The sequence below is a fragment of the Cervus elaphus genome, chromosome 28 (genome assembly GCF_910594005.1).
Source record: "Cervus elaphus chromosome 28, mCerEla1.1, whole genome shotgun sequence".
Classification (NCBI taxonomy): Eukaryota; Metazoa; Chordata; class Mammalia; order Artiodactyla; family Cervidae; genus Cervus; species Cervus elaphus.
The window spans coordinates 50698541-50718945 of record NC_057842.1 but is presented as its reverse complement, the minus strand read 5'-3'; the positions used below and the strand labels follow the sequence as shown (position 1 = coordinate 50718945).

The window sequence follows — 20405 nt, the reverse complement described above, 5'->3', positions numbered from 1 at the left end:
GCGAGGAGAGACTCCTGGCTGATGAGTAGCAGAAATGCTCGGTCATGCTGATGGGTAAAGAAGCTGTGGTCAGGAGCATCAGAGGGTGACGCCGTGGAGGTGGTGGCAGAGGTGGTCTGGATGCAGCATTGCAGCAGAGGAGACCGGGATGAATGTGATCACAGTGCCGGAAGGGGCGTCTGCTGAAGCCACTCTGGGGACTGCAGGAGCTGGAATGGAGCTGCACGCTGTGAACTGGTGTTTGAGGGAGGAGGGGAAAGAGATCCAGACTTTGGAACACAGTTGAAAAAGAAGTCTTATAGACACTGAAAGTAAAACGTACATGGATAAGAGAAGCAGGAATCTGAGAAGAAAGAGGTGGTTGAGGAGATCTGAGGAGGCAGACTTTGATTACTGGAGAAGCACAAAGAACGAGCCAGCCCAGGAGTTTCAAAGAGATCACAGAAATGAGGTGGTGTATGTGTCTGCCTGTGTCTGACTGACAGCTGGAGAAGGAGAGGTAAAAACAAAGACGGGGACATATACTACAGACATCCCAGACCTCATCCTCGTGTAGAACTCACAGGGAACATTCAAGAACTTGGCTTTGTGCAAAGGTAAAACCACTACCACTACCACCTCCAAAAACAACGCTGCTTCTCATCCCCATCATCAAAAAGAACTAGAGTTTAGAAGATAGACACTCTCTGGAAGAAAATTTTTTAGGCTGTAAGCATTGTGAAGCCAAGGGCATGCTTTCTGACTTGAATATACCTCATGTCCTCAACACTTATTCTGAATCGATTTCAAGAATTCCTCAAGCATATCAAACTTGGTTTTGGCATTTATAATAAATACAACCACATTTCATAGAGATGTAAACTATTCCTGCAAAGGATGGATTTATCCAAATCTACAGATATTTTTCTTCTTTTTCTGCTACTATAGATTATACTTAAAAATGCAAGGTTGACAACAGATCTGCGTTTTGTATCAAATAAAGTACATTTCATTCAATTATTGTGAAAAGTAGCAATGAGTTATATAAACTCAAACTGTATAGACAGCACACACATAAAGTGTGATAAAAATATTTGTACAGTAGTGTGTTGGCTATACAACACTTTTAAAAATAGCTCACAACACCAATTATGAGGCAGACACTGGTACTGTCTCCTGAAGCTCACATCAGTCCAGTGACTGTAACCACACTGGTGAAAAGTGAGAAGACTTGATCTTGGTTTTCTAATTTTATATCTGTGCTCATCACACTATCTTCCATAACCTCTGAATGATTTACACATACCCTGTTTTATTTCAAGAAGGATTTAAAGTGGTTTACATCTATCTTTTTCTTGTACTTAATAGAAAAATTCAGACTCCAAATTTTACTATGCAGACTCCAAATTATTATGCATTTAACTGATTATTAGAACATTTGTCAACAGAAGTTTTTGAAGACCTAAAATCTAAAAATAAATTTTAATCCACCACTTGGTTATCAGTTCAGTCAGTTCAGTCCCTCAATCATGTCCGACTCTCTGTGACCCCATGGACTGCAGCACACCAGGCCTCCCTGTCCATTACCAACTCCTGGAGCCTATTCAAACTCATATCCATTGCATCGGTGATGCCATCCAACCATCTCACCCTCTGCCATCCCCTTCTCCTCCCACCTTTGATCATTCCCGGAATGAGGGTCTTTTCCAATGAGTCGGTTCTTTGCATCAGGTGGCCAAAGTATTGGAGTTTCAGCTTCAACATCAGTCCTTCTAACGAATATTCAGGACTGATTTCCTTTAGAATGGACTGGTTGGATCTCCTTGCAGTCCAAGGGACTCTCAAGAGTTTTCTCCAAAACCACAGTTCAAAAGCATCAATTCTTTGGTGCTCAGATTTCTTTATAGTCCAACTCTCACATCCATACATGACTACTGGAAAAACTATAGCTTTGACTAGATGGACCTTTGGTGTAAAGTAATGTCTCTACTTTTTAACATACTGTCTAGGTTGGTCATAGCTTTTCTTCCAAGGAGCAAGCGTCTTTTAATTTCATGCCTGTAGTCACCATCTGCAGTGATTTTGGAGCCCCCCCCAAAATAAAGTCTCTGTTTCCATTGTTTCCCCATCTATTTGCCATGAAGTGATGTGACTGGATGCCATGTTCTTAGTTTTCTGAATGTTGAGCTTTAAGCCAACTTTTTCACTCTCCTCCTTCACTTTCATCAAGAGGCTCTTTAGTTCTTTTTCGCTTTCTGCCATACGGGTGGTGTCATCTGAATATCTGAGGTTATTGATACTTCTCCTGGCAATCTTGATTCCAGCTTGTGCTTCATCCAGCCCAGCATTTTGCATGATATACTCTGCATATAAGTTAAATAAGCAGGGTGATAGTATACAGCCTTGACGTACTTCTTTTCCTATTTGGAACCAGTCTGTTGTTCCATGTCTAGTTCTAACTGTTGCTTCTTGGCCTGCATACAGATTTCTCAGGAGGCCGGTCAGGTGGTCTGGTATTCCCATCTCTTTAAGAATTTTTCAGTTTGTTGTGATGCACACAATCAAAGGCTTTGGCATAGTCAATAAAGCAAAAGTAGATGTTTTTCTGGAACTGGATATGCAGCCATTAAATATCTTTTGAAACATGCCTGAATTCTGGATTTAAATAATTCAAGGGTAAAACTGGAACTCTGAGTACTGTAATTGAATTAAGTCAATTTCATTGCAAGGAAATACAATCACTCACCTCACCAAGAGGAAAAACTATCATTTACTGTACACCAAGAGGTATGTTAATGGTGCATAAAAAGATGTAGCTCTATGATCCAGCATTAAAAACTTTCTAAACTTCAGTTTACAGAGTGTGAATTCAGTCCTCAATGCGTCAGCTGTGGCCGTGGGTTGTGCATACGGAGCACAATGAGACATGTCAGCCTCTCTGCTCCCTCTCGGCATTCTGAGGACCCACAACCTCTATCCTTCCTTCCTTTCACCTTTCTCCTCTTCAAGGACATTTCCTCCTTTTCCTCACATCTCTCCTCTGTATCTAGTAACAGCGTAGGGGAAAACCACATGAAAACAAGGTCATGACAAAGGTTCAAAGGGCTAGAAAATGTTGCTACGTTTAAATTAAATGACATAAACATAATACATGGTCAGAGTTGAAGAAAAAGACTTATTCAGTCCAGAATGAGAAGATAACATTTTCACTGTTTTACAGGAACCAAGTTGTTATCAATGGAATATCAAGAAAATGCAAACTACTATGGAAAGATCATCAAAAGCAATGAAAGTCTGAGAAACTCACAGCCAAGAGGAGACTAAGAAGACATGACAACTAAATATAATGAGGTGTCCTGAATGGAATCCTAGAACAAGAAAAGGACATTAAGTAAGCTAATGAATTCTGAATAAGCATGGACTTTAGTTAATAATAATATATCAATAAAGGTGCATCGTGACAAATATTAATTGTGACAAATGTACCATGTTGACATAAGGTGTTAACTACAGAGGAAAACTGAGTGTGGGGTATCCAGGAAACATCTGTATTGTCTTTGTAACTTTTCTTCAAGTCTAAAACTATTCTAAAATGCAAAGTTTATTAAAAAAAAAAACAAACAAAAACCACTACGGTAATTCAGGTTAGGCAGCCTGTTAAAACATTAGTTGTTAGACATCTGCTAGAAAATGCACTATTCAGTTCAAGAGCTCCCAGAAGTTTTACAATGATGGGAAAACCTGAAAAAAAGCTTTCTAGACAGAAAGGCACACTCCTTTAAAGGTTCAGGTCAGTTGCAAGTAATGATACAATATTTTGTCAATAATTAAAATGCTATAAGTACATGTACAAGAATCTTTTTCAATAGCAACAGTTGTTCACAGTAACTTTCTCCTGAACTTTTACCCCCAGAAGGTTAGCATTCAGGAAGCTCAGCTGCTGTCTAACAAACTTAATTAATCAAAAAGTCATTTCCGAGCTGTAACTATGAGTAAAAGCGCTTCAAGTGCGCTAGCAAGCCTACAAGTTAATCAAAATGCTAATGCAGTACAAATTAAAGTTGTGATTAACATTTCACAGTAGCTGCTTAAGTGAATTGATCACACAAATGGGTTAAGCATTACTCATTTCCTACAGCCCCAACCGGGAAAAGGGTTGTTATGTGGGTATGAGGAGAAGAGCTGGGGGTAGAAGGATCCTTCATAATAGCATCCTAGCATCAACAAACCAGCACCAAATTGTCATACAGAAGCTTACAGGTAGAGTCACCCAGGGGGAAATAGCCTTCCAAATTACATTATAGTCCTTGAAGGGAGATTGTAAATCCACAAGAGCAAGTGAAGGTGTTTTACACCTCAAAATCCACACATTTGTGTTAGTTTTGGAAATGCTAAACGCATCAGTTCCGTGCTGCATCTGCAGCGGGGATGGTGCTTTGTTTTAGGTGGTGTGGTTCCCTGGTGGCTCAGATGGTACAGAATCTGCCTGCAACGCAGGAGAGACTCAGGTTCGATCCCCGGGTCAGACAGATTCCCTGGAGAAGGAAATGGCAACCCACCCCACTGTTCTTGCCTGGAGAATTCCATGGACAGAGGAGCTTGGCGGGCTGTGGCGTCACAGAGAGTCAGACACCATTGAGCGACTCACCCTTTCACTTCGGGTGTTCTGTTGAATGTGACTCTGATACAGGGTAAAATAAGCACTAGCTGGATGATGATTCTGCATCACACTGTGGATCTTTGCATTTGAAAGAATAACCACTAAGGATTAAATTCATTTAGAATTATTCGTTTTGAAATAGACATCCACTAATAAAACCTCATCAGGCCTTCTGTGGCAAGATATGAGCTCCTGGCAGTCTTGCCAGGAAAGCAGCCTGAATTAGACTTCCCCGTCTCTATGAATTTGATAAGGTCACATAAATGTTTACAACATACAGACATTTGTTGGTAGACAATTCAGACTTGGCAGATAATTTGAAAAACATTGTGAGAATCTGCACACAAGAAATCTCCCTTTTCAATCCTCTCCTAAGAAAGAACTTGAGAGGAAAAAGTGAAATATTTATTCATTACATTCACCCACGATATATTGAGATCTGTTATGTGCCAAGAATTATGCCCAAGTCACCTTAACAGTCAGTGACATTATAAATAGTTATTGATAAGGTTCCAGCATATTTTGGATATGATACAAAATCCTCCAAATGTATGCTTATAGTATTAATATTCCTTGAAACATACCCATAAAAGTATAAAAGATACATTTAAAACTTAATAGTGTAATTTTCATTTTAGGATACTTCAAAGACTTGAGTTGTAGAAATTAACTCTTTATATATTATTAAATATGTATAACCCAATTTTGGAAATCTAAAAATAATTTACTGATCATCACCCATCTTTTTCTCAAAATGATTTAAAGAAGCTTTCTGAAGTCTATTGTGTGTACTGTCCACTTAAAGATAAGCTTTTCATTTGATCTAATAATAATCATAAGCATTTAAAAATGTGAAAGGAAGGATTCCATTAAGAATATACAGGAAAGTTAACCTACGATTTGCTACATCAAAATATTTCTTACAGGTTTTGGATTGATGATTTGATGCAGTACTTCTTTGGTTAAGCTCGGTAACACTGGACTATTCACCACTAACTATATTTGACTCTGATTCTAGAACTTGTTCATTTAATTGACACAGACATTCAATACATTAACAGCCCACTGAGCCTGTGCTGAGTGTGTCCATAGGTAAATACTCTTCAAAGGTTACGTTAGCCTTGCTTCATGGCAGTTTTATCTCCTGGTATCATCAAATAGTCTAGCTTTTTAATCTACTACAAATGGGGATCATTTGTTAATGGGAATATGGGCCCAGCTATAGTTGTAACATCTCTCAGTTAAAATATTCAGGTCAATAAAAATATTCATAACATTGTATCCTCTTTTGCTTCCCTTATCCTATTTTTTTCTATTCTGACTCTAATGACGCATACATTCATATCTTAAGTTTACCAATTAAAATAGATTGAAGATGCAACGTGTTTTCAGAATAGCTGTGGGTTATAAAAATGTGATACTAGTTATTTGAAATGTAATACACATTAGCAGATATTGTTACAGAGGTCAACTAACTGTTCTGAAGTTTGGACTAAATAACAACCCTACTAATAAACTTTCAGGGATTCAGTTTCACAAATTTAAGGTTTTCTGAATGAAGTAAAGCATGCCAATTCACACATTTACCCCCTTTTTTCTGTTTATGCAACTTATTAAAGTATTTGGTATATGAGTTACATGTTATCTCATGTGAAAGAGAAGAAAGGCTGGACACTTATTACCTGTTCAAAAAAGCTTGGGCATTAAAGAAAAAGATGTAAAATGACAGCTCCTATGTTAAAGTTAGATGCAAGAACTTACAAAACAATGGAAACTTACTCATCAGAACACAGCTCCCTAAATGTTTTGTTTTCTTTCAGGCACTGAATCACCTATTAATAAATCATTTTCAAAGCCAGTCTCCTGGTTTACTTTTTGTCAACTTCCATTAGTGCCATGGAACATGATGAATTCAATCTATACAAACATGTGCCTTGTTATACAGAGTACAGAACTTTACACTCTCCTCCAACAGTAAAGAGGAGATGTCTGTTACCTCTGAAGGGAATTGGCAGTTCTGTACCTTGGGACAAGGAATCTCTGAGGTTGCCTGTTGCTTCTAGACATTTGAACTTTTTCAAAAAGGACCAGGTGCATGGACAAAAGCTGCCTCCAGGGGAGTGGTGGTTACTCTGAAAGAAGCCAAGAAGCTAATCTAAGCAGAGAAAGCAAACCTTAAAGAATAAAAGAGGAACATAAAATGTTTGTATATGTGTTATAATAATCAATCTAAGCATAGTCATTTAATAGTGTGTATCACTATTTATTAATATTATAGGACTATCTTTATTATGGCATTCCCTTTTCTCCCTGTGGTTGTATCAGCAACCTGATTTTTCCCCCATTGCTTACAATTACTATAGTTTTTGGTGGAGAATCTGAGGAAGCAAATGGCTAATTTATTGAGCAACCAAGCAAAAATAAAAACGTTGGGAAGGATCATAAGCTGTTGAAACAAAAAACATATCAACTGGCAAACAGCATATCAATTGGACATTGCAGATAATATAATAAAGCAATTACAAATATCAGTCATATTAACAAGTCCCTCTTAGAAACTGGTTAAAGTAATTATAGGCAGACTGTTGAAGGGAACTAGAGTAATTAAAGGGAGGAGATTTGAGTATACTCTGAAAAGAAGGGATTAATTAAAAAATATTATTCATGTTCTAGTGGGAATTCTTGGTCTAAAAAAAAAAATAGTAGAAATTCTTGTGAAGTTCTCATATCTAAAATAAATCCAGACTAGACCAAGAGTACAATTCTTAGATACATCTTTACAGGACAAAGGGAATCCAGTAAGATAAAGTTTTACTATATAGATAACCTATGCTGGAAACTGTTTTTCTAATATGATCTTGGGAAGGTTATTAGTTTTCATTTGTAAAATGAAGACAATAATTGTATTATTTCATTGGACTATTACAGCAAATAAATCTATGCAATCAAAGTACAACAGAGCCTGCTACAAAGAAAATTCTCAATAAGCATTCACCAGCACCACTATTAATGATAGCCTGCCTTAGGGACTATCATTAAATAGCAAGTTTTTGGTGTGGGGGTGCAGGGATGATATGCAGTTCTCCAAATATTCTGGTTGAATTTAGTATTTAACACATTAATTCCAGTTTCAATGTGGAAGTATAGGTTTCCAGAGATCTTTCTAACCAGTCTACACCATCATATTTCTGCTTGTGTGTGTGTGTGTGTTCTCCTTTCATGAGATGTATCTTGCAGTGGTTAAGAGTATCATTGCCTAAGCGAGTGAAAGTCGCTCAGTCATGTCCAACTCTTTGCGACCCCATGGACTATCCAGTCCATGGAATTTTCCAGGCCAGAATACTGGAGTGGGTAGCCTTTCCCTTCTCCAGGGGATCTTCCCAACCCAGGGTTTGAACCCAGGTCTCCTGCATTGCAGGCAGATTCTTTACCAGCTGAGCCACAAAGGATGCCCAAGAATACTGGAGTGGGTAGCCTATCCCTTCTCCAGCGGATCTTCCTGACCCAGGAGTGGGTAGCCTATCCCGACCCAGGAATCGAATCGGGGTCTCCCGCATTGCAGGTGGATTCTTGACCAACTGAGCTATCAGGGAAGCCCATTATTGCTAAAGTTCTTTAAAATAAATCTTAAAATGCACACATTTTGATCTATGAGGCTGCAGGGTAGATAGCATTGGCTGAAGGGTAAATTTGGCCTCTCTTTATCTGAAAGCAACTTCTCCACATGAACCCAGCAAACTGACAGCGCAATTACACTCTGATGAATCACACACAGCCCTTTGGTCCTCAGCTCACTTAGTCATCTCCTTGAGCCACCGTTTCCCTTTTTCCCTGAAACATCTGAAAGTGTCCAATTACTGGTAAGTTTTGCTATAAACACCATACAAGAGGTAGTGGGAGTGGCTAAGATAAATCATGTACTCTGATAATATTTGGCTCAGTATTGTATTCAATTATTTTTCATTGAAATGAAGATGATTTCAACATAAAGACTTATGGCACTTCTTAGAAAAGATCATAGCTATTAGAGCAGGATTTAAAGTCCTGGTATCTCCATTTGGTTTCAGCATGGACTGCCTCAACAGATCACCTTTCAGCTAAATTATTTAACTTCTTTGAAAACCAGTTTCTTTTTTCCCTTGATAAAAGAAAAAACAAAAAAAAAACCAGTGTGGTGTTAATCAAGACACCTGAAACTTTTCAACAGTTCTGACTTGGTCATCAAATCTGAAAAATTTAGGCAACTCACTTTAATTTTTGATATTTAATTTTCCTATAAAAGCTAACATTAAGTTTTTCCGGGTATATGTGGCACACAAAGTATGTCACATCATTTACTACGTTTTATAAATATATTTTAGAGCTAATGTAATCAAGGAGAGGATCTCAAAGACTACTGGCAAGAATAATTTTACAATTGCTCAGTTTATAAACTAGTATATTTTAAGCAGGTTTAAAAATTGAGATATGTACATAAAGTTTTACTCATTTTTGTTGGGTGGGATGCAAATGGAAATGCTCTTAACAGTAAAACATTCAAAGGAACCATGACAAAAACACCTTAAACCCACAAATGACCTTGATACATAATTTCAAATGCATACAAGAAGCAAAGGCAGGCTGTATTGTGCATTCTGACTTCAAGCCAGAGTGAACATGACTACAACAACTATGTTTTTCTTTGTAAAAGATTCCCCAGGACACGGGTAGTCAAGACTACAGTTTTCATAACCTAAATGATAGCTCATGTAAAAGGTATATTTCTATAAATTAAAGGGAATAATAAAATTTAGAGTTAAATGACTATGAAAAAGCAAGGAAGTAAAAGTACTGCTAAGAATGAGGAGACTAAGACAGACCTGGCTCCTCGAGTCCTCAAATCATTGTTCATTTTGTAAATATTAACTAATGTCCCACTCTTGTAAGATTTTATTTTTTATTCAGACAGCAGGGGTTCAGTGACTTGCCTAAGGCCTTTATACCAAAACAGGAGCAGAGCTGAATTTATATTAAGATGGTGGTACCAAGTCCCATACTCAGAACACAAGGTCATGCCGATGTCCCATGAGGGCAGTATAATTTTCAATCAGCCAGCAGGGCTTCAGTTTAGAAAACTGCTTGAACCAATGCTTTCCAGGCCAATGGTTATCAATGTATCAAATGAGAACAATAATGTACAATAATGAAAACTGTCACTCTGTCACGGGAAATTATCAAGTCATGACTTACCCTCAAATTTGCCATTAGCAACCCTAATATTTCCTCTTCCTGGCTTGTTAACTTTTTATCATAATCTTACCAAAAAATTGTAGGAATGAGAGGATTTAGGATATGAAGCTGGTTGCCATTTCTTTACAATTAAGTTTCTTTTTAGGTGGCTTCCAAAAAGTCAAATCTACATTTATAAACATAAGTAAGTGTAAGTGAAAGTAGCTGAGTCATGTCTGACTCTTTGCGACCCCATCGACTATACAATCCTTGGAATTCTCCAGGCCAGAATACTGGAGTGGATAGCCTTCCCCTTTTCCGGGGGATCTTCCCAACCCAGGGGTCGAACCCAGGTCTGCCACATTGTGGGTGGATTCTTTACCAGCTGAGCCACAAGGAAAGTCCATAAACATAACTAATGCTTGTAATTTATACTAATGGAAAATTGCATACACAATGCCCGACGATAGGAATTAATTAAACAAACTGTGACCTTCTTATGAAAAAATATAATGTGGCCATTAGAAATTATACTTAAGAAGAATACTTGACATTGTAAATTATTAAGTTAAAAAGGTTAGAAAATAACATGATAAAAATTTGCAAAGGAAGAAAGAGAGTAAATGCACAAAGAAAAAGAGCCTCTGAGCCTCCAAAGACAAAAAAGAACTATACACAGCTATTTACTCTAGTTAGTAAACTTGTTTTTTGGCAGGAGTAGGGTTAGTCATTCTAAAGCTATATCAGGAGTAGGCTAGAAGAATTAAGTAAACAAATTTTGATTAGTGAGAGCCAAGTTTCTCATGATAGAGAAAAGAATTGCAATTTTTAAAAAGGGGAAGACTAAAATGAACTCTTGGTACTAAACTAGAATTGGAGATATTGGAATGAACTCATGGTTTTATGAATACAAATGTTTTCTACATATCCAAACACGCACACACACACAAGTAGATAAACAAACAGATACAGATGTCTATGTATACATACTTATATTTCCTAGCTTTTCCCACTGAGGGGGCTTAGAGGTAATGACACCCAGGTAGCAATGAAGTCAATGAGCATCTCTAAAATCACTCTCTAAATACTTGTGAGCCTATACTTATATAAATAAATAAATGGAGGAGAATGGAAATTCTGGGAATGACAGAAAAAGATCACAGTAGTAATAACTGTTTCAGGTGAAAGCCTCCAATGAATGATGAAAATAATGTAGGAAAATTTGATGCGAAACAGGATAACTGCATAATCTCAAATTTTCTTACCACAACATATTAGTTACAAAAGGAAAAAAAAAAGTAACTTCACAGTGGAGAAGCCTGGTAGATGCTACCTCAAGTGAACAAAGTCAACATCTCTGGTAATAACACATCCATGTCACAAGCCTCCTGATATGATACACCGAGAGGACAAAACATCACTTCTAAGGCATTCTTAACCAGCAGTATGTAACTTCAATGTGATTTTGAGGAAATATCAGGCAAACCCAAACTGAGGGACAGCTCTGTAAGACACCTGGCCAGTGCCCCTCACACGTGCCAATGTCCCGAACGTCAAGGAGACTGAAGGGGACGTGACAACTAAGTGCTCTGTGGGATCCTGGACTGGATCCTGGAACAGAGAAAGGCATTAGTAGGATAAAATCCAAATGGACAGAACTGGAATGAGGTCTGTAGATTAGTTAACAGGATCAGCACTGAGGCAAGATGCTAACATTAGGGGAAGCCCAGTGCAAGACACATGGAAATTTTATTGTACTATGTTTTACAAACTTTTTATGTCTGAAGTTACTTCAAAATGAAAAAAAATTAACAAACATTTTTTTGAATTAAAAATTTTTTAATTCATCAACAAAAAAGAGCCTTATATTCATAGAGGTGAAGATATAATTACCATGAATGACTTTAAGCTTAATACATTGCTTTTCCAAATTTTCTACAGTGACATGTATTACTTTTATAATTAAGAACTATTTCTCTTTATATGTTGTTTAGACGGAGCAAAAAATTTTTAAGAAATATAAATATCCAAGAAACTGTATATAAGTATATTTACGTAGAGGCTAAAAGTACCTGACTTAATCTTTTCCTAAGAGTAAATTTAGAAATAGACTTCTTGTAAAGTCACTGATTTCTATTATTTATAGCTTTTGAATCATTATTGACTTGAGTGGTGAAAAAGAAACTATGAATGAGTTGATATATATTATAACTTTTATATATGATGTAAATACGTACACCTGTAAGTATACCTGTAAGTACAAAAATTTAATTTCCCCTGTAATGTCTCTCCAACCCTCCCTGACCTTGAGTTCATTAACAGGTCAGCCTTCGAGGAGGAGAAAAAATGGCTACAGGAAACACAAATGAGTATCTGTGGCCACAGCTAAAACTTTAGGAACTTTAACCTTCATTGATAAAGTGTGACTAATAAAGAGTGGCAAATCATCTTCCTAGAGAGATAAACCGTATGTTAGCTACAAAAAAGGGTTAAAAACATTTACTTGTGTATTATAGCCTTATTTCCCTTCTAACTCCTGATAGTTTGTGAATATTACATGAAACAGCTCTATTCTTTTAAATAATAAAATTAAGCTTTTTTTCTCCTGATAATAAAATTGTTAGAAGCTCATCTGAAAACATTCAAACATTTAAGAAGAGCATAGAAAATAAATTAAAAATTACCCCAAATGCTGTGACACAGCGACGGCTACTGTTAATCTTTTGGTAGATAGTATTCTGGATCTTCTCTCATTAGAAATATATATTCACATATTTATGTAGATATCCTCTACAGATACAGAATTAATAAGAGGAACTGTAATATTTTGCAGTGTTCTATAACCTGAAAGATGCCTAGGTTATCTCTTAAGTCTTTAATTTTGTAAATGACTATACATAAATCTAGGACTTCCCTGATGGCTCAGATGCTAAAGCATCTGCCTACAATGCGGGAAACCCGGGTTTGATCCCTGGGTTGGGAAGATCCTCTGGAGAAGGAAATGGCAACCCACTCCAGTATTCTTGCCTGGAAACTTCCATGGACGGAGGAGCGTGGTAGGCTACAGTCCACGGGGTCGCAGAGAGTCAGATACAACTGAGCGACTTCACTCACTCACTCACTCATACATAAATCTTCAGACTCATTTACTCTACCTTTAAAAACACCATGTGAAAGTCAAAGTGTTTCTTGCTCAGTTGTATCCGACTCTTTGCAATCTCGTGGACTGACTGGAGCCCACCAGGCTTCTCTGTCCATGGAATTCTCCAGGCAAGAATACTGGAGTGGGTAGCCATTCCCTTCTACAGGGGATCTTCCAGACTCAGGGATAGAACCCAGTTCTCCCCCACTGTAGGCAGATTCTTAACCATCTGAATTGCTAGGACAGCCCCAAGAATACTGTAGTGGGTTGCCTTTCCCTTCTGCAGGGGATCTTCCCAACCCAGGGATCAAACCCAATTTTTCTACATTTCAGGCAGGCAGCTTCTTTACCATCTGAGCCACCAGGGAAGCCCTAAAAACACCATATTTGTTTTTGCTATAGAAATGTCCCAAAGGCATAAAGTAGAAAATTAGTCTCTTGTAAGTTCAGTCCTTCAAGTGTGCCTCTCCCGCCCTGCTCCTCTCACAGTTCTCTCTCAGGAAATGGCAACTCCAGTCTCCTAGTGGCCCTGGGGAAAAGCTCTGGAATCATCTTTGGCTCCACGCTTTGCCTAAAAACCCTTGTTCAACTCATTAACAGATTCTCCTTAAAAAATATACAGGATCCAACTACTTTTCACCAGTCTTACCCAGACCAACTTGGTCCAACCACCATCATTTCTTCCCTAGCCTTATAGCATTCAAGCTATAAAGTTCAAGCTATAAAGCTTGAATAAATTTTATTCAAGCTATAAAGTTCATAGATAACGATTTCAGATTCCACATGGCAACTAGCTAAGGAATATCACATGTCAAGGTTTTGTACAGTATCAGAATATCTACACTTTTCTGAAAAGGCTATACAAATACTCTTTCTTCTTTAAACTATGTATCTCTCTGAGGCTGGATTTCCTCCAGATACTTCAATTAAAATATCATATTGTAACAGACTGCTTGTAAAAGATGGTAAATGAGTTGACTTCTAGTAAGTGAGATATGAAAGATATTTGCAAAAATGTAAAACACTATTACACTTCTCATTAATTGTTTTCGAAAATAGTTATTTCCTATGAAAAATCTCTAACATATAATGGGTTTATAACTGTTACTTTCAAATGAAGTAATATTTGAGAATTTATGTTTTAATTAATACGGCAAATATTCATAGGTATCAATATAACCACCATAAACATTAATGAACCACTAATGGAAGCTACTCTACAGATTCTCTCTCATTCAGAGTAAAACCAAAATCCCTACCATGGTTTACAAACTCCCTACATGACCTGACCCCATTTTCTCTATAGTCTCCATTCCCATCCTCTCTGATCTCATTTCAAACCACTCCTTTTCAACTTTTTTACAATGGCCTCCTTCATTTTTCTTTAATGTACTTAGCAAGTTCCTACATGAATTCTGGCACTAGCTCTTCTGAGTGTTTAGAATCTATTCTAAACAGATAACCCATGGCTCACCCCCTTCCCTTTGTTTCTTAAATGACTTCACAGGCAAAATGGCACCCTCCATCTTTCTCCAAATTTCCTTTATTATACTTTATTACTATTTCAACACAGCAGTGATTGCCACTTGACTTATATTTTTAATTGTCTTTTACATCTCCAGTGAAAGCCCATCACAGCAGGGTCTCTTCTGTCCCGTTCACTGCTGTATGCTCAGAACCTAGAAAAATACCTGATACTCAGTTTACCTTCAATAAATTTTGATTGACTGGATGGCTGAAACTATCACCTTATTGCATTTACATTTTCTTTTCCTTCAAAAATTCTTGGTTTGATTCACTAGGTATTTCTCAATGATGCTACAATAAAAGTGTTTAAACACTTTTATTTTCTTCAACAACATATATTTTCTTCTACAAGAAGTATATTTTCTTCTACAACAGGGGGAAAAAAAAAAGAAAAAATCCAGAAAGAATCAAGAGAAAATGTAGGTAATTAGAAACGACTTTCATACCTGGCATACTCGGAGAGCTTGGTCCAACACTGTCTTGGTATCAGTATCATAATCCGGGCAGGGCAGCATGGTCCGGCTGAGATGTGCCTGCAGTAGGAGGTGTGCTTTGGTGTGAGGGCTGTCAAATGAGTGAGGATTCGATTCCAAGGGAAGACATTTTGCCAGTTCACTATTCATATGATCTTCATTGTGTCTTACTGGCAAATCAGTATATTCTTCTGCATCCTGAAAAAACATACAAATTCACATAGATACATATATTAATGTACTGGATCAAGACTATAATAGTTACTGTACTTAGCTTTAACTACTAACATTTGAAACAATCTTTAGAAAAACTTTAAGATAACCATATCCCTTAAAATTCTGCTTTGTTCAATACTACTAATAATATCAGGCTTCCCTAGTAGCTCAGACAGTAGAGCATCTGACTGCAATGCAGGAGACCTAGGTTCAATCCCTGGGTCGGGAAGATCTCCTGGAGAAGGAAATGGCAACCCACTCCAGTATCCTTGCCTGGAAAATCCCATGGACAGAGGAGCCCGGCGGGCTGTACAGTCCATGGGGTCACAAAGAGTTGGACATGACTGAGCGACTAACATACACACACTATTAAGCAAAAGCTAGTAATTTATAATATATATGGAACTCATGTATGGTCTTATTTATACAGTCAAGCACAGTAATACAGACTCTAGTGAGCATCAAACGCCATGCTTGACAGTGGGCCCACGGCAGTAGATCGGCGACTGGGAGTTCATCAGGGAAAAACAAGTTCTACCAAAGCGGAAACGAATGCTCTGATATGGTAATTAAGTAGAGAGTCTTAAAGGGACAGTCAGTTTGGGGACTTAGGATGAGCGGAAGAAGTAGGCAGGGCTGGGAGAAAGGTGGATGAGGATAGGATTGGTGAGGTAGGAAAATGGTGAAGACCAGGATCGTTAACTTAAGACTTACTATGATAAATTAGATTAAAATAAAATTGTTCACATTTGGGGGTTTCCAGTTCCACATGCAAGGAGCATAGAAGCCACCACTCCATCCTAACAAGTAAAAAGCTGAACAGGCTGACATTTTGCTATACCGCAGAAACTAACACAACATTGTATATCAGTTATACATCAATTAAAAAAAAAAGAGCAGAAGAGGTTGAAAAAACCAACAACATATGGTCTTGGATCCACATGAGAAGGGAGGACACAGGACAAACTGCTTCCCCCAAGGCTGGAAAATGCAGCGAGTCATGGCTAAGAGGAGCAGAGACTCATAGGCAGAAAATGTCACAGGAATAAGTGAAGGCAAGAAAACCTGAACTGTAACTGATGAATTGTGGGAGATTCAGTGTGGGCAACTCCAAGAGCTAAAAGCTCCATGGGGACTAAGTTGGAGGGGCCTCACAATACTGTGAGATTTACCTTCAGGAGCCCAATCAGATTCCAACAGTCAATACCAGAGAAAAATCCCCTTGGACTTCTGGCAAGGGGAGGGGAAAAGAACCATTCTGAAAGATGCCAGAGCACTCTGTCCTTTTAGCAACGCCAGCTCTCAGGAGAACCAGTTAACTGGAGCCTAACCCGCTGGGATATTATCAGAACCTATCTGACCTGGATAAGGGAAACACCCAACTGTAACCAGTTCTAGCTTTGCACACGGAAGAATGGAAATATCCCACTCCAGCCCATGCTAGCCATCTTATCCCACCAAAGGTGGGAGGGTAGGAAAAAACTGAGAAACAGGTGTGAAATTCACAGTTTAGAGTCACTATAGACATGGGGCCTGACCACTGGACCAGAGGATAGTCCCCCTACACCTCTGTGCCCCACCTCACTGCATTACAAAAGGCCTATTTACTGCAGCTCTTTATACCCAATATGCCATGTCCAGCTATCAAGAAAAAAGGTATACCAAAAGGCTAAAAACACAGTTTGAAGAAATAGAGTCATCATCAGAATCAGACATGGCAGGGATGTTAGAATTATCAGAGCAGGAATTTAAAACAACTATGATTTATAATGATTTATATGCTAAGAGCTCTGACAGATAAGATAGACAGCATGTAAAAACAGATGAGGGCTTCCCCGGTGGCTCAGTGGTAAAGAACCTGCCTGCAATGCAGGACATGTAGGTTTGATCCCTGGGTCAGGAAGATCCCCTGGAGAAGGAAACCCACTCCAGTATTCTTGCCTGGGAAGTCCCATGGACAGAGGAGCCTGGCAGGCTACAGTCCATGGGGCTGCAAAGAGTTGGATGTGACTAAGCACACAAGAATAGACGAACAAGAGAAGTGGAGAGATGGAAATCCTAGAAAAGAGCCAAAAAGAAATGCTAAAGACAGAAACACTAACAGAAATGAAGAATGCTTTTGGTGGATTTGTCGGTAGACTGGACATGGCCGAGGAAAGAATTTTTGAGCCAGAGGATATAACAATCACATCTCTGAAAACTGAAAAGCAAAGAGAACAAAGACTGAAGGACACCCAAGATGATATCCAAGGACTGTGGAACAATGGCAAAAGGTGTAATATATATATATATATAATGGGAATACCAGAAGGAGAAGAGAGAAAGTAAGAGAAGAAACAGCTGAAACAATGATGATTGAAAATCCTGCCCCCTCCCCATTAATGTCAGACACCAATCCACAGGGAAAAAAATCATGTTACCTATACAGAAACAAAGGTAAGTGTCACTTCTGAATTACTCACCTCAGAAACCATGCAAGCAAGAGGAGAGTGGTATGAAGTATTTAAAGTGTTGAGAAAAAAATTCCACCAACCTAGAGTTCTATACCCTGTGAAATTATCCCTCAAAAGGGACAGAAAAATACAACTTTCTCAGACAAATAAATACTGAATTAATTTGTTGGTAACAGACTGGTAGACTGGCCTTGCAAGAAATATAAGTTCTCTGCAGAGGAAGAAAATAACATAGGTCTGAAATTTGGCACTGTATAAAGAAAAGAAGAACACTGAAGAAGGAATAAGTGAAGGCAAAAATAAAAACTTTCATTTTTCTTTTTAATTGATCTAACAGACAACACTTAGTTCAAAATAATAACAATGCATTCAATCATGTATGCTTATGTATATGTCTTATGCTTATGTATATGACTTGTATATAAGTGACATGAACAACAGCAATGAAACAAGAAATGGAAGGAATTATGATTGTTATTATAATTGTTATTATACTTAACATTACTCTCTAGTGTATACTGCTACTTGAAAGTGGAATTCAATTATTTGTAAACGTACATTGTAAACTCTAGGGTAACCACTAAAAAAGGCCAAAAAAAACCCCCCCACTACATATATATATATATATATATATATACACACACACACATATATATAACTGATATGCTAAGAGAGCAGAAAATGAAATCATATAAAATGCTCAAATAAGACAACAGAAGACAGAGAAAGACAAAAACAGGAACATAGAACAAGGGCAATAAATAGAAAACAGTAACAAATATTTTTTGAATATCCACCTTATGAAGAGGACAGACATTATTCAGCCACATAAATGCAACTGTGATATGATGATAAATTCCATGAAGAAAAAAATATGTAAAAGGGCATGAGAATTTAGCAAAGAAATCTGACCAAGTTAGGACGGTCATAAAGGTTTCCTGAAGGAAAAGGCAGATAGGCTAATACCGAAGATAAGCAGATGGTACCTAGATGAACAGACACGGTGAATAGTGTTCCTAGAACCAGGACATTTAATAGAAATATTAAAACAATCATGACATTTTCTCATGAATTATGTCTCTTGTCTCACTTTGTTTTGTAAGTCAAAAATATCACAGCTGTTTTACACTATTTTGAACATTGTCTTCACCAGATTGTGCTGCTTTATGTGAGAAGTGTATACTGACATGTTAGCAGTTAATAATGTTTTGCCTCTGAGTCATCTTGGATTTCTTTTTATATGTCATTTCAACTCTTTCCTGCTCTCTCTCAAGTCATCTGCCAAAGAAGGACCAGTTATACATGGCAGGGCTATTATTTTTGATTTCAGGTGAATTTCAGGGCTGATAAATTGTCACTTGATGACTGACATATCTCAACCTAGTATCTGGGCTCCATTCAAATCCCCATCAATGCCTGTCCATCTCAGCCTTGCCAAATAGCTTAAGGAAAATGCAATAGCAGATAAGGAAGAAGTTGGTTCAGAAATCTAAAACATGACCTTTTATTAAAAAAAAATAAAGTGATATCAGTGAAAACAACTTACATAAATACTTATTTTTTTTTTTTTTTATTTTTTTTTCATAAATACTTATTTTAAGTGCAGAATAAAATACTGCTTTTCAGAGAAGAGGACTGAAGTGAATTGGATGTGTTGGAAAGTTTCCTAAAAGAGAGAGTGTTCGTTCGAGGCTTAGAATAATTTGCAGGAGAGGAGAGAGGGAGAGAGATTCCTTGCATTCCAGGCACAGAAAATAATACGAGCAGATCCATAAAAACAGATAAGGAGGGGTCTAAGGTTTGAGCCTCAGGGATGAGGAGAATGATGATGCTATTAATAACAGAGAGGCTGGGAACACTCAGTGAGCAGGAGCTTTCTGTTAAGCGTGCAAAATACACTTAAAGAAAGGACTACAATCCAGATAGCTGGGTGGAGGTGGAAGGAGAAGAAATCAGCTTTAAATCTGTTTCACAATTTAAAATTTATTTATATTTAGATTTCTTTATACTGTTCAAAAAACACAACCACCTCTGATCCACTGGCATCACAGACTCAATGGACATGAGTTTAAGAAAGCTCTGGGAGATGGTGAAGGACAGGGAAGCCTGGCGTGCTGGGGTCACAAAGAGTCGGACAGGACTGAGCGGCTGAACAACAACTGATCTTTTACCAAAAGAAAATTGAATAGCTACTTTAATACTGACAACTGGATGGTCCTCCAGGTTTCAGATATGTAGGAAACAGGTTTAGACTTATAAATTACATGGAAAGTTAAATTAAAATCAAATTATATGGAAAGGATTTGGCTAAAAGCACTAATTAATAGTATTGTCTAAGTAATCCACTTCCTTCTGCACAATGCTGTTCACATTTTATTATATACATTACACACCCCTCTTTCCCACACTCTGTGTGTGTGTGTGAGAGAGACAAATAGAGGGAGAGAAACAGATAGATTAGATATCGATTGATTGATTAGCAGGCAGCAATATAAACTAGGAATTTCCCAGTCTTAGTTCGCAAATACTGAGAGTGTGATGTATGATTCCAGCATCCAAAGAGGCACATTTTTTCAAAAAGCATGACTTCCAAATGCAAGCGACTACTTTATTTGGTGCTAAAGAAACAGCGATCTGCTCTAATACTAGAGGGAAAACCAGTGGTGTTGAAATGACTGAGAATTGGCATATCTGAACAAGACTGACTACTCAAAATTATGCTTATTCTACTTTTAGGGTTATTTTCA

The 20405-nt window shown here is 37.7% G+C and overlaps 1 protein-coding gene across 2 annotated transcripts in view; it reads right to left on the bottom strand.

Moving 5' to 3' along the window:
• The window catches only part of ASCC3 (activating signal cointegrator 1 complex subunit 3), a 324079-nt gene that overhangs the window by 19279 nt on the left and 284395 nt on the right, over nt 1-20405 (bottom strand). For both annotated transcript variants that reach the window (XM_043890243.1, XM_043890244.1), the window contains exon 37: nt 14963-15187. In XM_043890243.1, the coding sequence (XP_043746178.1) occupies nt 14963-15187 (225 nt within the window). The remainder of the gene's footprint in view (nt 1-14962; nt 15188-20405) is intronic.